Genomic DNA, 17,272 nt, shown 5'->3' with positions numbered 1-17,272 from the left:
TAGAGTACACCCCCCCCCCCATCTTCAACATCAATATTAGCTTATATTCTCTGCCGAGACAAGGGATGTTGCAGATGGCATTGTGGTGTAGTTTCTGAAGAGAACACCATTACTGTCCTCCCACACACTCCCATCAGCAGCAAGCACACCCTGACCTCAACCTTCACACAACACGCATGCTTAGGGTTAGTACTTCAACACGGTACACTACTGCCACCAAGTGTCTACTCTTGGGCTTGTAAAAACATGCTGGAATAGACAGCTGTAATATAACTGAGACACCAGAAAAGCAGTGAAAGTGAATGATTTATCTACAAATACATTTTTTTTTTATTGTATATACATATCATTTCATCCCAAGAGTCAAAATAATAACATGATTGTCAGAAGCTCGCGCAGGAAGACACAGAGGAAATAAATACATTACATTCTAGAAGGCAACAATCCCTTTTGACCCTTTCTAGATCAAATTCTATTTACACCATGTCAGATGACACACACACAGAAAGCAATCATTCGGTACTTTTTACAGCACAGTCCTCGATGTGGAGTAGTGCTCAATGCTCCTTACCCCCTCCCTACTGTACATGTCGCAGGAACCAAAGGAGACCCGCGACAATGTAAGTACCTGCTCCGTCTCTAAACTCAACTCAAGCCTTTAATCTACTGCCGGAAAGGGTTGGTACTAGACAGTTGATGTGAAGCCTCAAAATTACCAGGTAAAAAAGCAGGGTGCGCCACAGAGTTCCCCTGGTCTGGTAGGGGAGAGTGCTGGGATTCGGGGTGCTCTGCGGGGTGTGCCTTGCTCGATACGCTGCTTAAGGAACCGTTATGGTGGTGTGGCGACTCCTGTTGCTCTGTGCTGTGTTCAGTCTCCACCGCCTGGTATTCAGAAGAGGTCTGATCATTTTGCTCCTGGCAACAGACAAGATAATATAACATCATTGGCTGATCCATCGTGACAAAATGTTTTGGATACACTAAAGATATAACCAAACCATGCACTAAACCAAACACAGGCACGTAGGACATTTGACCACATTCACCACAGCACGTCACAAAGACAGTGACGAATTCACCTCTACAGTGCACACACGGTCTCACCTTTCTTTAGTTCACATGAAGGCGTGGGGAGAAATCGTTCACACAGTCACTGTTAATCATACGATATAAAAATATAAAAATAAATCCCATTGAAATCAAATATTTAAAAAGGTTATAAAAAAATAACATGAATTGGCTTGAAATTCTTAAAAACGTTCGAGTCGCACCTCCGAGGACAAGAGTTCTCATTGAGATTTGACACATCTTTTAAAAAAGGACTATCGTTCATCATCCTACCTGCAGTGGCTGTGTCTCCGAGGGTAGACTACTCTTGGCCATGCAGTACATCTCTCGGATCTGGCAGACAGCGAAGGCTATGGTGACCCAGGGGGATCCACTCAGCACCCAGGCCGGTTTGTTAACATCCTCCTGCTCCTCCTGGTGCTTAGTCTTCTTAGCCGGGGGTCTAGGGTCAGGACGGGGCACCATCACACCAACCTGGTAGTTGTAGTAGTAATTAGTAGTAGTACACATCATTGTCCCACAATGGGAAATTGGTTTGCTGAAAGAAGCAGGATGAGTACAACAATTTGGAGAGTTCTGACCTGGCTCTGCATCAAGTCTATGGTAGCGATGGGAACTGGACTGGAAGGAACCGGAATGTTCTCTGCTAGCATCCTGTCCTCTATTGAGGGGAATACAAATTTAGGTTATTATTGTATGGTACACTGTTAAAAATAAGGGTGGTTTGCAGTTGTATAAATATTTTGTTTTTAGTGCAATATATGAAGCAATCCATTAAACCATTCTATACAGAACAAATTCCTCTAACAGTGCACTGATGCAGGGTCTGTAAAAAATATGAACTGAGGTGCTCTCCCCTCCCTCACCCTTTTCCTCGTTCTGTCCGGTCAGACATTGAATGAAGGAGAAGATGAGGAGTATAACCAGGGAAGCCATTCCAATCCCTCTGAACGTCTCTGCAGCTCCTGGAAAAAGAAAGATGCAATTTACAGATACAGACAAAACATAATGGTAACACTTTATATTAAGGTGTCATTTAATAGGGTTATGAATGGTTTATACATAGTTTATAGACAGTTGATTATTAGTGGATATGTAGTTTATAAATATGTAATAAACCATAACTCATTGGTTCTCAAAATCATGTTAAAAAATAAAAACATGGCTGTATGGCAGGAGTTGCTAAATTTCACTACTCAAATGGGACTGTCAAAAGGGGCCGTTGTTGTCGCATCCGTACCAAAATAGTTGACGAAGACGCCCCCCACCATGGCCCCACAGCCCCGTCCCAGCCCCAGGTGTAGACCCTGGAGGATACCCTGGGCAGAGGTCCTCAGAGCTGGGGGCACCGCGGCACTCAGGTAGGAGATACAGGCTGCCCAAACCGACGCATGGGTCACACCTACAGTACAAAGAGACAGACAGAAAGACAGACAAAACAAAAGGTTAGAAAAGTGAAATACTGTGTGTGGCTCAAAGGTAGAGCATGGCGCTTGCAAAGCCAGGGTTGTAGGTTTGATTCCCACGGGGAACAGTACAAAAATGTATGCACTCACGACTAAGTCGCTCTGGATAAGAGCGTCTGCTAAATGACTAAAATGTAAATGATGCCAGACGAGAAACATTGATGGAGGTGTTAAACATTACACAGCCTATAGGATAAAAATGCTTCTTCAAAGAAGGGGCGGCAGGTAGCCAAGCGGTTAAGAGTGTTGGGCCAGGAACCGAAAGGTCGCTGGTTTGAATCCCCGAGCCGACGAGGTGAAAAATCTGTTCATGTGCCCTTGAGCAAGGCACTCAACCCTAATTGCTCCTGTAAGTCGTTCTCGATAAGAGTGTCTGCTAAATATAAAATGTTATACATTAGTATTGAAATAATGTCATACAGAAGAAAAAAGCAGTCCGTCTTGTAGTATTAGCAAAAATTGGAAAAACAATCGAACAGGAAACCTCACCTCTACTTTATTTAAGTCCTATGGATTAGGAAGTGTTGACACTTACACATCCATTCGTCATCAGTCAGGCAGACGGACTTCTCATTCCGTGACCACAGATTCAAATCATCAGAGGGATACAGTTGAAATCGGAGGTTTACATACACTTAGGTTGGAGTCAATAAAACTCGTTTTTCAACCACTCCGCAAATTTCTTGTTAACAAACTATAGGTTGTGTCAAGTCGGTTGGGACATCTACTGTGTGCATGACACAAGTAATTTTTCCAACAATTGCTTACAGACAGATTATTTCACTGTATCACAATTCCAGTGGGTCAGAAGTTTACATACACTAAGTTGACTGTACCTTTAAACAGCTTGGAAAATTCCAGAAAATGATGTCATGGTTTAGAAGCTTCTGATAGGCTAATTGACATCATTTGAGTCAATTGGAGGTGTACCTGTGGATGTATTTCAAGGCCTACCTTCAAACTCAGTGCCTCTTTGCTTAAAATCATGGGGAAATCAAAATAAATCAGCCAAGACCTCAGACTTTTTTTTTGTAGACCTTCACAAGTCTGGTTCATCCTTGGGAGCAATTCCCAAATGCCTGAAGCTACCACGTTCATCTGTACAAACAATAGTACGCAAGTATAAACACCATGGGACCACGCAGCCATAAAACCGATCAGGAAGGAGAAGCGCTCCGTTTCCTAGAGATGAACGTGCTTTGGTACGAAAAGTGCAAATCAATCCCAGAACAACAGCAAAGGACCTTGTGAAGATGCTGGAGGAAACAGGTACAAAAGTGTCTATATCCAAAGTAAAACGAGTCCTATATCGACATAACCTGAAAGGCCGCTCCACAAGGAAGAAGCCACTGCTCAAAAACCGCCACATATAAGCCAGACTACGGTTTGCAACTGCACTGGGGACAAAGATCGCACTTTTTGGAGAAATATCCTCTGGTCTGATGAAACATAAATAGAACTGTTTGGCCATAATGACCATCATTATGTTTGGAGGAAAAAGGGGGAGGAGTCTTGCAAGCTGAAGAACACCATCCCAACCGTGAAGCACGGGGGTGGCAGCATCATGTTGTGGAGGTGCTTTGCTGCAGGAGGGACTGGTGCACTTCACAAAATAGATGGCTTCATGAGGAACAATTATGTGGATATATTGAAGTAACATCTCAAGACATCAGTCAGGAAGTTAAAGCTTGGTCGCAAATGAGTCTTCCAAATGGACAATGACCCCAAGCATACTTCCAAAGTTGTGGCAAAATGGCTTAAGGACAACAAAGTCAATGTATTGGAGAGGCCATCACAAAGCCCTGACCTCAATCCCTATAGAAAATTTGTGGGCAGAACTGAAAAAGCGTGTGCGAGCAAGGAGGCCTACAAACCTGACTCAGTTACACCAGCTATATCAGGAGGAATGGGCCAAAATTCACCCAACTTATTGTGGGAAGCTTGTGGATGGCTACCCAAAACATTTGACCCAAGTTAAACAATTTAAAGGCAATGCTACCAAATACTAATTGAGTGCATATAAACTTCTGATCCACTGGGAATGTGATGAAAGAAATACAAGCTGAAAGAAATAATTCTTTACTATTATTCTGACATTTCACATTCTTAAAATAAAGTGGTGATCCTAACTGACCTAAGACAGGGAATGTTTACGAGGATTGAATGTCAGGAATTGCGAAAAACTGAGTTTGAATGTATTTGGCTAAGGTGTATGTAAACTTCCGACTTCCAACTGTATATACACACACACCCTTATGCTGAAGTAACGGGATGGTCATCGTACTTTGCTTTGTGGGCTGGGGTTGCAAAACACTTCTCTAAGACACAAGCTATAGCACCAAAGCAAACAGTGTCTATCACTTATGACCAGTAATAACGAGCTTATTCTTACGTATTTATTGAGCGCATTATCAGTTATTACTAGAAAAATTGTCATGAGGCGTAGGCCTATAAGACATTTTATCCGCCACCATTCATAACAAAACGCCATAGTTAAATTCCTTGCAAGAATCATGGATGAGTACATTCACTTTATAAGTCGGGGCCTCTGTCCGAGAGCAGGGGTCGGCAACAGGCTATTTTTTCCCGCCACCCCCCCCCAACGCTTTTGATTAAAAAAAATAAAAAAATCATTATATACACTACCTGACCAAAAGTATGTGGACACCTGCTCGTCAAACATCTCATTCCAAAATCATGGGCATTAATATGGAGTTGGTTCCCCTTTGCTGTTATAACAGCCGCCACTCTTCTGGGAAGGCTTTCCACTAGGATGTTGGAATATTGCTGCGGATACTTGCTTCCATTCAGCAACAAGAGCATTACTGAGGTCAGGCACTAATGTTGGATGATTAGGCCTGGCTTGCAGTCGGCGTTCCAATTCATCCCAGGGGTGTTCAATGGGGTTGAGGTCAGGGCTCTGTGCAGGCCAGTCAAACCATTTCTGTATGGACATCGCTTTGTGCGAGGGGCATTTTCTGAAACAGTGCCCAAACTGTTGCCACAAAGTTGGAAGCACAGAATCATCTAGAATGTCATTGTATGCTGTAGCGTTAAGAATTCCCTTCACTGGAACTATGGGGCCTAGCCCGAACCATGAAAAACAACTCCAGACCATTATTCCTCCTCCACCAAACTTTACAGTTGGTACTATGCATAGTTTATGGTAAACAAAGTGTAAAATCACCAGGAATTCAACTAAAAATGTGTTTAATTTAGGAAGTCTGTTCCAAAGTGTTCCCACATCCCAACAAATCGAATACATGATTGTGTCTCAAAATACAATCTATTTTTGGGCTTAGTTGTGCTCAATTTGCAGTGTACAATTGATTATAATTATTTTCTGGGTCCCGACCATTCTCTTCAACAATATTCGTCCCACTCTGGATCTAGTTGCCTACCTCTGTCCTATTTGTTATTGTGTACCCAAGCTGTCTGAAAGAGGGAGTGGAACAATATATTCTCCTGTCCAGTGTTTGACAAGACCCATCCAACCTGCTCATAAATAATCTCTCATCTGTAACCACAGATAGACAAACAGGGGTAACATGGTGCCTATTCACTAGTCATATGACATTACCAGGATATCCTTATTGAATTTCCTTTTGTTGATACTGTCATTTAATTTGACAGTTTGATGTGATACTGTAAAAGACTTTTCAATATAAAATCAATATTAACATTCTTTTAAATTATACTATCGTGTTCGTGTTTAGTCGACACGGGAAAAGGTGTTTTATAAAGCAGCCATTGCTTGAAATAACAGAGATTCTTGTCCTAAGATGTACTTTACTGAGGCTCAATAATACAGCCCTTAACTACGGACTCAAATTTGAACCTTTCCTCAGTCAGATGTCAACAGGAAGTGATGTCAACGTCGGACCTGCTCTCTCTTACCTTGTAAGACCTCCATAGGCAGAACTATCCATGCATTCTCCAAGTAAGAAATGTACAGGTAGCGTGCTGTGTTACATGCCAAGCCAATGTACAAGACCCTAAGTTAGGAAAACAGGGAGGAAAGAAAGAAATTAGTGATGAGATTTTCAGAGGTTAGGTACTCCGAGCAAAAGTTATTAAGAAGAAGCAAAACAGATCAAATAGGGTGATGTATGGAATGTGTAGGCTTTTCAGGCTTAGAGCGTCTTTTGTTGCGTTAATTAGGATTCCATCGCAGAATACTCATCCAAGGTTTAAAGCAGGGGTGGGCAATTCCAGTCATCGAGGGCCTGATTGGCGTCACAGTTTTGCCCCAGCTAACACACCTGACTCCAACAATCACCTAATCATGATCTTCAGTTTAGAATGCAATTGGATTAATCAGCTGTGTTTGCTAGGGATGGAGAAAAAGTGAGACACCAAATCAGTCCCTCGAGGACTGGAGTTACCCACCCCTGATTTAAAGAGATGCCTTACTAGGTATAGTTAGTATTACTCTTTGTGCACAGTGCCCATTGAACTGGTGAGGCAAAAAGCACAAAAATTCTTCTTGAGACCTTTGCACTAATAGGTAACTGTATTACTTGCAGGGTTATAACCACCCATGATGTTAGAGAAGAATGCTTTAAAATGGTGCGTCAAAATGACATTGGTCGCACAGAGCTGCCAGATGGATGGGCCTTTCTCCTTTAACATAACACCACACTGTCAAATGTCCCTGCTCTGTGCTAGGTTTGTCTGTCTGTCTGTCTGACTATAGTATACGCACAAGGCCTGTGTGACGTTCAAGCAAGAGGCACTCTAAACGAACACGATTGTTTACATGCAGCATGTCTAGTTGAGGTGAAACGGGATAGCAAATGTGGAAATCCTCAGTTTCAGAAAATACTGTGTGCTTTGGTTGTTATTGTTGTTGTTGCTGCTGCTGTTTTTGGTAAAAGATTTGGTTAAAAGAGATGGATAATGTGATATCCCTTCCTCCACCACCCTTCCAAAAACAAGAACACCAACAACCCCATTCTTACCTGATGTGTCCCACCAGCTCGATAAACTTATGACTGGTGAAGTAAGCAGCCAGCTCCGACACATGACTCAGAACTGAACACACACCGAACAGCGTGGTGGTCCCCTTCAGGTCCTCTAGATGCCAATACAGGAAGGTGAACACAAAGCCGTAACCGAAGCCCATGAACCAGGCGACGAACAGCACCGTGCTGTACTGAACACTACACAGCAGCCTGAGGAGGTCACTGTAATAGAAAGGCTGTTCGGTGGTGGTGGACTCTGGGGTGATGGGGGTCTGGTCCGAGGTGGAGCTCTCCTCTGGAGATGCCACGTTCCCATCTACCTGTGTGAAAGAAATTGTGTAAAACGAATAAAATAATTAACCATTTTCTATTTAAAGCAGTATTTACTTCGGCTAAAGAAATTAGAAAGACTATTTCCACTTAGTGTGAGTTTTAATTTTCCAGTTGATTTACCTGTGGTATCTCTACTTCCTGGGGCACCTCCTGTCTGTAGTCCCCACTGTCAAATCAAATCAAACTTAATTTAAAGACAATTTAAAATCACCACACACTTTACAGTAAAATAAATCAAATAGAAGATATTAAAAACAAAACAGCAATTCTATAAAATAGATTAATAAAAGAACCTAAAACAAAAAGTATAAAATAACAATAAAATCATTGATTTAAGGAAAAGCTAAAAAAAGGTGGGGTTTCAAACAGTTTAAATTGGGTCTGCTCCTATTACCTGTCGAAGTAGAATTGTGTTGCTACCACCAGGGCCAGACCCATCATCACTCCAAACACTATGAAGGCCACCTGGGGAAGGAACGAGTGAAGAAATGAACAAAGTAACTACATTTTTTATTTAGGTATCAACTATGTTGCCCTTAGCGACCCATTGCTTATTATTTGTCACCTTTTCAATGTCATACATTACCTGGTAGTTCTTGTACTCGGGCAGGATACAGCCGACCACGCCGTCGATGAGCAGCTTAATGTGGGTGTGGTCTATCCAGATACCCACTAGCAGCATGGTCACACCCCAGCCAAGGGACCCCCACATTCTCTGCAGGCCGTAACGGTCCCGGTGCTTCCCCAGGTACTGTAACGTCACTGTGTCCACAATGGTGACCGCCGGCGCGCTGAAAAACTCCCCCACGATGATGACCAAGAGGATCAGGAGAAAAATGCTCTCGACCTGATCTTCGTTGTACTCAATGATGTACTCTTTAGGTTGGGTGGGGGCAGGGGTGGTGGTAGGGGTTGCCATAGTTGTTGTTGTATTTGGAGTAGCTTGAGTGGTATTGCCCTGCTTGTGAGGCATCAATGTGGAATTGGTGGTGGTGGGGGCATGGGTAGGTGTATGGGTAGGGGTTTTAGTGGTCAGTGGCATAGTTGTGGTATTCGGTAAGAGCTGAGTGGTATTGGCTTGCTCATTAGGCACCACTCTAGGTTGGCCACCGGTTGGCGTTTGAGTTGCTGTTGTCGTAGCTGTGGTTGTATCATTATTCTGCTCGTAAGGCACCGCAGTGGATTGAGTGGTATTGCTATCAGCACCTCTCCTATGCCTGCGGCGTACGCTATAGCCAGAATCAAGGCCATCCAAAACAAAAGGGAAGCTAGGAAAGTAACTTTGAAACAAATCCCGACGACTTCTCCTCGTGTGATTGGTGGAAGCGTCCGGTAGCGAGCTGTTAATTGGTGTCATAGTTGTCAAGGGCAGTATTGGTGGGGCCACAGTGGGGATGTCCACCTTCTCCTTACAGATCATGGCAGCTGGTTTGACAAAGCCGATGCCACAGTTGAACACCAACCAACAAAGCACAGAGAACAGCAACAATGGCTTCCCTTTCTTAAAACGATCGGCCACCACTCCCCAGAATGGCGCACTGCAGAACTCTATAAAGTACCGGATCCCAACCAACAGTCCACTACGGCTTGGTGACATCCCTAGCTGTTTGTAGTAGACGGCTAGGAGTGGGTGCAGGGAACCGTATGCTGCATAGAAGAAGAAGTAGAAGATCTTGGAGATGAGGAGCTGGGAGTTGACTCTAAGGCACATCCTCTCAAAGCAGCCTAGGTCTTTCAGTGGTGAGGCCATGGGTGTCTCTGGAGCAGACTGTGTGTCTGATGCTGCAGCGGACACTGGAGTGGAGCCTGGCTCTCGGTCGGTCTGAAGCTCCAGGAAAAGAGTGTTGAAGGGTTCGTCCAGGACGTACTTCCTCTTTTGATCTTCTTCATCATCCGATAGGATGACCACTTTGTCGTCTGCGGCCATCTCTGGAAGACAGGAAGTTAGATTCATGTTTACTGTAACCTAAACAATAGGCTACATTGATTATCATAACCATACAGTCTATAACCATACAGTCTATGTGTAGCATTATTGATGTTACTCATATTGATGTTAAACAGGAAACAGAAACCACTTGTTACTTACCGACTTCATGTATTTGATGTGCTGGTTACCAATATGCATAGAAAAGTTTGCTTAACTAAAATCAGTAAAAAAAGAAACGTCCTCTCACTGTCAACTGCGTTTATTTTCAGCAAACTTAACATGTGTAAATATTTGTATGAACATAACAAGATTCAACAACTGAGACATAAACTGAACAAGTTCCACAGACATGTGACTAACAGAAATGGAATAATGTGTCCCTGAACAAAGGGGGGGGGGGTCAAAATCAAAAGGAATGTAGTATCTGGTGAGGCCACCAGCTGCATTAAGTACTGCAGTGCATCTCCTCCTCACGGACTGCACCAGATTTGCCCGTTCTTGCTGTGAGATGTTACCCCACTCTTCCACCAAGGCACCTGCAAGTTCCCAGACATTTCTGGGGGGAAATGGCCCTAGCCCTCACCCTCCGATCCAACAGGTCCCAGACGTGCTCAATGGGATTGAGATCCAGGATCTTCGCTGGCCATGGCAGAACACTGACATTCCTGTCTTGCAGGAAATCTTGCACAGAACAAGCAGTATGGCTGGTGGCATTGTCATGCTGGAGGGTCATGTCAGGATGAGCCTGCAGGAAGGGTACCACATGAGGGAGGAGGATGTCTTCCCTGTAACGCACAGCGTCAAGATTGCCGGCAATGACAACAAGCTCAGTCCGATGATGCTGTGACACACCGCCCCAGACCATGACGGACCCTCCACCTCCAAATCGATCCTGCTCCAGAGTACAGGCCTCGGTGTAACACTCATTCATTCGACGATAAACGCGAATCCGACCATCACCCCTGGTGAGACAAAACCGCGACTCGTCAGTGAAGAGCACTTTTGCCAGTCCTGTCTGGTCCAGCAATGGTGGGTTTGTGCCCTTAAGTGACATTGTTGCTGGTGATGTCTGGTGAGGACCTGCCTTACAACAGGCCTACAAGCCCTCAGTCCAGCCTCTCTCAGCCTATTGCGGACAGTCTGAGCACTGATGGAGGGATTGTGCGTTCCTGGTGTAACTCGGGCAGTTGTTGTTGCCATCCTGTACCTGTCCCGCAGGTGTGATGTTCGGATGTACCCATCCTGTGCAGGTGTTGTTACACGTGGTCTGCCACTGCGAGGACGATCAGCTGTCCGTCCTGTCTCCCTGTAGCGCCGTCTTAGGCGTCTCAGTACAGACATGGCAATTTATTGCCCTGGCCACATCTGCAGTCCTCATACCACCTTGCAGCATGCCTAAGGCACGTTCACGCTGATGAGCAAGGACCCTGGGCATCTTTCTTTTGGTGTTTTTCAGAGTCAGTAGAAAGGCCTCTTTAGTGTCCTAGGTTTTCATAACTGTGACCTTAATTGCCTACCGTCTGTAAGCTGTTAGGGTCTTAACGACCATTCCACAGGTGCATGTTCATTAATTGCTTATGGTTCATTGAACAAGCATGGGAAACAGTGTTTAAACCCTTTACAATGAAGATCTGTGAAGCTATTAGAATTTTTACGAATTATCTTTGTTGTGACTATAACACAAAGCATATTGAAACATGGTGGCAGTGAAAAAAGAAAAGAAAAAAGGAATACGTCCCAGGTGCCAGTTTGGAAAAGTTCTGCTTTTACAAGCTAGTCATCGTGCCGAACATCAATGCTAGCTGATTATAGAATGACTATACTAAAAGCTAACTGGCTATTGGACATGAGCAGATTTGTGAGTAGCTAACATTCCATTCTAAAAATAAATCGCCATGGAAAATCCACAGAATTTTTTTTACTTTGACGATTGTAATTTAGCACTTACCTGGAAAAGATGGAAAGAGGAATTCAATTTGTACATAGCTCTTACAATGGGAGAAAAACCTGATGACTACAAAGTGAAGCTACTGTACTATCTAATTGGGGAAAAAGGCAGAGAGATTTGTGAGACCCTTGGTGTGGGCAGTACAAGAGACAATCTCTTTGTTGAGTAAGTAATTGCAGCACAGATGCATTTTGTGATCCCAAGAAAAATGTAACAATTGAGAGATATACATTTTTGTCATGCGGAGTCAGGGCCAAGATGAGAGTTTAGACAAATATCTCACTGAATTGAGGACTCTAGTGGCCACCTGCAACTTTGTAGTAATCACAGATTTATCAGGGACTGGATTATGTGCATACAGATTGTAAATCAAGATTGCCTGTGTGCAGTACATGTAGTAACACAGGAAGAGAGACCGAGAGGAGACTAGAGGAGCAGAGCACTGTTACAATGCAGATACTGTGGACGGATACATGAGAAAAAAAGGGGGAAAAAAGCTCTGCATATGGACAAAAATGTAAATCCTGTGGAGAAAAAAACCAATCCCTTCTCTACGGTTTGAAAAAGTGCAGGGACCAGCAAGAGAAACAGTCCTGGCAATGTGAAATGCGTCAGCTGAATCAGAGAAGTGTCTTTGCAACCATGTTGGTCAACAAAATGATTTCAGCTAGATTGTGGTGCTAGTTGTAATGTTATCCCTGCAAACCTCACAAAAAGACAGTCACCTAGAGCCCTGCAGTCAGGTATTGGTGATGTATAACAAGAGTAGTCTGACGCCACTGGGGAAGTGCACACATTAAAAAAGTGATCAATCCACGCAATAAGAAAACCTACAGAGGCGAGTTCATCGTAGTCAACAAGAACGTGCACAGGCCCATTGTAGGCAGCAAGGCTATCCAGGCAATGGAGTTGCTTACTGTGCAGCATCACAGCATCCTGGCCGTCAAGAAAACAAGGTCCTGGACTAAATAGTAAATAAAACAGGAGTACGCTGATGTATTCCATGGAGATGGATGCTTACCCGGCAAACTGAAGCTGGGAGTGGACGAGCGAGTGGAGCCTGTCCAGTAGCACTATATAAACCACTCAGAGAGGAGCTTGGTAGTCTATAGAAAAGGATGATAAAAGCAGTTGGGGGAAAGAAAGAAAAAGCACAGATTGGATTGGCAGCCTGATCGCATTGCATAAACCAATGTATTGATCCAAAACCTCTCAAGGCGCTCAAGTGGAGCCATTACCCACTATTGAAGACGTGGTGCCAGACATGAACAGAGCACGTGTGTTCTCTGTGATGACAAAAAAACAATTGACACGTGGAACTGGATGAGGAATCCAGCTATCTCACCACGTTCTCTACTGCCATGGGACGCTACAGGTGGCTGCGCATGCCAAATCGGAATCAGTTCAGCCCCAGAGACCTTTCAGAGGAAGTTGAAACAGGGAATGGAAGATCTGCCGAGGAGTCAAAAAAATTAAATCACTGCAGATGGCATCCTGATTGTGGGAGAAAGGAGACAACGATGAAGCAGCAATTCGGGACGATGACAAGAACCTGTGAATGCTCCTGGACAGATGCAGGAAGCTCAATATCAAGCTGAATCCAGAGAAGCTGCAGCTCAGGCTGAAGGATGTGCCATACATTGGTCACCTGCTAACATCAGAGGGGTTTGAAAGTGGACCCGGGAAAAGCGACAGCCATCAGACAGATGCCTAGGCCTACAGATGTGCAGGGGGTGCAGCGCCTCCTGGGCATGGTAAACGACCTATCCAAGTTCTGCAGCCACGCCACGGAGCACCGCAAGCCGCTGTGACACCTACCACACAAGGACTCGCTGTGGGAGTGGTCAGAAAGACTCGAGCTGGCTTTCAAGAAAAAAATCAGCTGACACCATTGCACAGACCCCTGTGGTCTGTCTCAGATAGGTTCCTGGAAAAAGTGGTGCTGGCAACACCCTAAGCAGGGTGTGCCTCACAGAACAAGAGAACAGAGGCCCTGTGGAATCAATCAACATGATACACTACCTGCCTGTGTCAAGCGAGAGACTAAAGGCCATCCAGAGAGCCACTGAAGCTCCAGACACTGAAGAATGTGATCCTGCAGGAGTGAAAAACCATGTACCCTTGAAAGTAGCAATGTATTTTCACAGAAAGATGAGTCGAGTGTGCAAAGTGGAGTTATCTTCAGAGGTGAGCGAGTCGTTGTGCTTGCTGCTCTCAAAGAATCCATTCCTCACACATAGGAATTGAGGGATGTCTGAGAAGAGCTCGCGAGTGTGTCTACTGACCGGGCATGAATGCACAGCTGAGAACATACATGGAACAATGTAGCACCTGCATTGCATGGGTTGTGCAGCAGCAGAAAGAGACGCTGAGACCACACAAAGCACCAAAGCTTCCCTGGGAGAAAAATAGGGACCTGTTCGAGTTCAACAACAGAGACTCCATGGTCACAGTTGGATTGAAAACTCTCAAACTTCTGGGAAGTGGACCATTTGGGGAACACACAGTCGAAAACGGTCATTTGAAAACTGAAGACACACTTTGCTCGCTACGGCATACCTGACATCCTATAATCAGACAACAGCCCCCAGTACTCTTCAGACGAGTTCCGAAATGTCAGCAAGGCCTGGGACTTTAAACCCTAAACATTGTCTCCAGTATACTCGCAAAATAATGGGAAAGTGGAATTGGCAGCGAAAACAGCCGAAAGATTGATAGCAAAAGCAAAGAGAGCAGGTGCTGACCCATACCTAGTCATGCTGGATCACAGAAATACCCTGTCACAGGCAACAGACAGCAGCCCTGCAATGGCACTGATGGAAAGGCGTACAAAGACAATAGTGCTAACGATTGAAAATCTGTTGAGACCAGGAATTACAAAATTAATGGTCAGCAGAGAAGTTCAAAGAAAGTCAGCAGAGACAGGCAAAGTACTACAATCCCTCTGCTAAGGATCTCACAGAGTTGCAATGAGATGACAGCGTGAGAGTTGAGTCGCTCACAGGTAGGGTGATCCGAAGACCTACTGTATACAACTGAAAGACTGAATGTAAATCAAAGAAAGTAAAAAAAAATATATAGTACCAGTCAAAAAAGTTGACACACCTACTCATTCCAGGGTTTTTCTTTATTTTGTACCATTTTCTACATTGTAGAATAAGACATCAAAACTATGAAATAACACATATGGAATCATGTAGTAATCAAATAATATGTTTTATATATTTGAGATTCTTCAAAGTAGCCACCCTTTGCCTTGATGACAGCTTTGCACAGTCTTGGCATTATCTCAACCAGCTTCATGAGGTAGTCACCTGGAATTCATTTCAATTAACAGATGTGCCTTGTTAAATGTTAATTTGTGGAATTTCTTTCCTTCTTAATGCGTTTGAGCCAATCAGTTGTGTTGTGACAAGGTAGGTGTGGTATAGAGAAGATAGTCCTATTTGGTAAAAGACCAAGTCCATATTATGGCAAGAACAGCTAAAATAAGCAAAGAGAAACGACAGTCCATCATTACTTTAAGACATGAAGGTCAGTCAATAATTTCAAGAACTTTGAACATTTCTTCAAGTGCAGTCACAAAAACCATCAAGCGCTATGATGAAACTGGCTCTTATGAGGACCGCCACAGGAAAGGAAGACCCAGAGTTACCTCTAATGAACTTATCCTCTGCAGCAGAGTTAACTGCACCTCAGATTGTAGCCCAAATAAATGCTTCACAGAATTCAAGTAACAGACACATCTCAACATAAACTGTTCAGAGGAGACTGCGTGAAATCAGGCCTTCACGGTCAAATTGCTGCAAAGAAACCACTACTAAAGGACACCAATAAAAATAAGAGACTTGCTTGGGCCAAGAAAGATGATCAATGGACATTTGACCGGTGGACATCTGTCCTTTGATCTGATGAGTCCAAATCTGAGATTTTTGGTTCCAACCGGCGTGTCTTTGTGAGACGCAGAGTAGGTGAACGGATGATCTCCGCATGTGTGGTACCCACCCTGAAGCATGGAGGAGGTGGTGTGATGGTGCTTTGCTGGTGACACTGTCGTTATTTATTTAGAATTCAAGGCACACTTAACCGGCATAGCTACCACAGCATTATGCAGCAATATGCCATCCCATCTGGTTTGCGCTTAGTGTGACTATCATTTGTTTTTCAACAGGACAATGACCCAACACACCTCCAGGCTGTGTAAGGGCTATTTGACCAAGATGGCAGAGTGATGGAGTGCTGACCTAATCAGATGACCTGGCCTCCACAATCACCCAACCTCAAGCCAATTGAGATGGCTTGGGATGAGTTGGATCGCGGAGTGAAGGAAAAGCAGCGAACAAGTCCTCAGCATATGTGGGAACTCCTTCAAGACTGTTGAAAAAGCATTCCAGGTGAAGCTGGTTGAGAGAATGCCAAGAGTGTGCAAAGCTGTCATCAAGAGAAAGAGTGGCTACTTTGAAAAATGTACAATATAAAATATATTTTGATTTGTTGAACACTTCTTTGGTTACAACATGATTCCATGTGTTATTTCATAGTTTTGATGTCTTCACTATTATTCTACAATGTAAAACACAGTAAGAATAAAGAAAAACCTTGAATGAGTAGGTATATCCAACCTTTTGACTGGTACTGTGTGTGTGTGTGTGTGTGTGTGTGTGTGTGTGTATACATAGACAGTGAGAGACAAACAAACATTCAGTCCACATTCAAAATGACATACCAAAGTTAGGTGGAGTCTGCCTTTGTTGTAGAAAAAAAAGAAGAGAACGTGTAGCAATATTGATGTTACTCATATTAATGTTACACAGGAAACGGAAACCACTTTTTACTTACCGAATTCGTGTACTTGATGTGCTGGTTTACAACAAGCATACTAAAGTTTGCTTAACTATATATCTGTCGTGACTACAACACAAAGCATATTGAAACACTATGTTATACAGTAAATATGTTTAGCATGGCTAGAATTGGCTACAATAAAGAGTAGGCTACCCACAAGTTGCACAAGGGGTCTATGAAATATAGTAACATTGTTACAACCTAAGAACTCATGTTGTTCGTGAGTGGGTATGTCATATCAGAAGAACCGGTGAAATCGGTGAGAAAATACATTTCACCGTCCAATGCGGTAGTATGAACGAAATGCATGTTTCACTGTCAAATAATGAACACTTCACACCAAATTGAAGACATAAAAAGTACAATGTTTACTTTAAGCAGTGCTAAACAGAGCACTTACATCAACATATTGTAGATTCGCAATACAATTACAAATTAGCGCAGTTTCTCTTTAACATGGGCTTAGACGCCCGTGTTCTCATCAAGCTTACCTGCCAAAGTCACCGGTCCGTATTCCTATTCTTTCAACTATGACTACGCAGGTTCGGCGGTGGCAGTTGTGTCTCCCAGTCGTAAATCGAACGCTTCCTGCATTGCCTACAATACAGTTTATTTAGTCGTTTTCCTATGCATGCATGATACAGATGAATGATACACCGTAAGTAATATCCTTTAAGACTCATGCAAATACTCCGACCTATAACCACACCTTCGTTTA

The 17,272-nt window shown here is 43.7% G+C and overlaps 1 protein-coding gene across 1 annotated transcript; it reads right to left on the bottom strand.

Annotated features, from left to right (window-relative positions):
- Nucleotides 1-312: 312 nt before the first annotated feature.
- LOC120050460 (major facilitator superfamily domain-containing protein 6-A-like) lies at nucleotides 313-17,269 on the bottom strand. Its single transcript, XM_038997048.1, has 11 exons — nucleotides 17,046-17,269; nucleotides 8,418-9,760; nucleotides 8,226-8,296; nucleotides 7,952-7,997; nucleotides 7,496-7,818; nucleotides 6,432-6,529; nucleotides 2,309-2,470; nucleotides 1,935-2,033; nucleotides 1,650-1,729; nucleotides 1,342-1,542; nucleotides 313-915 (listed from the first exon to the last, which is right to left on the bottom strand). The coding sequence occupies exons 2-11, from the start codon at nucleotides 9,756-9,758 to the stop codon at nucleotides 664-666; spliced, it is 2,673 nt and encodes an 890-aa protein (XP_038852976.1). The 5' UTR covers nucleotides 9,759-9,760; nucleotides 17,046-17,269; the 3' UTR covers nucleotides 313-663.
- Nucleotides 17,270-17,272: the final 3 nt, after the last annotated feature.

Source organism: Salvelinus namaycush, chromosome 7, assembly GCF_016432855.1.
Source record: "Salvelinus namaycush isolate Seneca chromosome 7, SaNama_1.0, whole genome shotgun sequence".
NCBI lineage: Eukaryota > Metazoa > Chordata > Actinopteri > Salmoniformes > Salmonidae > Salvelinus > Salvelinus namaycush.
Note: the sequence above shows the minus strand (reverse complement) of the source record. Positions and strands in the feature narration are given on the sequence as shown.

Bases quoted from the DNA above. Each gene is read 5' to 3' on its own strand.
- LOC120050460 (XM_038997048.1), bottom strand. From the start codon at position 9,758: ATGGCCGCAGACGACAAAGTGGTCATCCTATCGGATGATGAAGAAGAT. The intron at 8,297-8,417 runs GTAATGTATGAC...TTCCTTCCCCAG, and splicing joins CCGAGTACAAGAACTACCAG to GTGGCCTTCATAGTGTTTGG. The intron at 1,543-1,649 runs GTCAGAACTCTC...TACAACTACCAG, and splicing joins TAGACTTGATGCAGAGCCAG to GTTGGTGTGATGGTGCCCCG.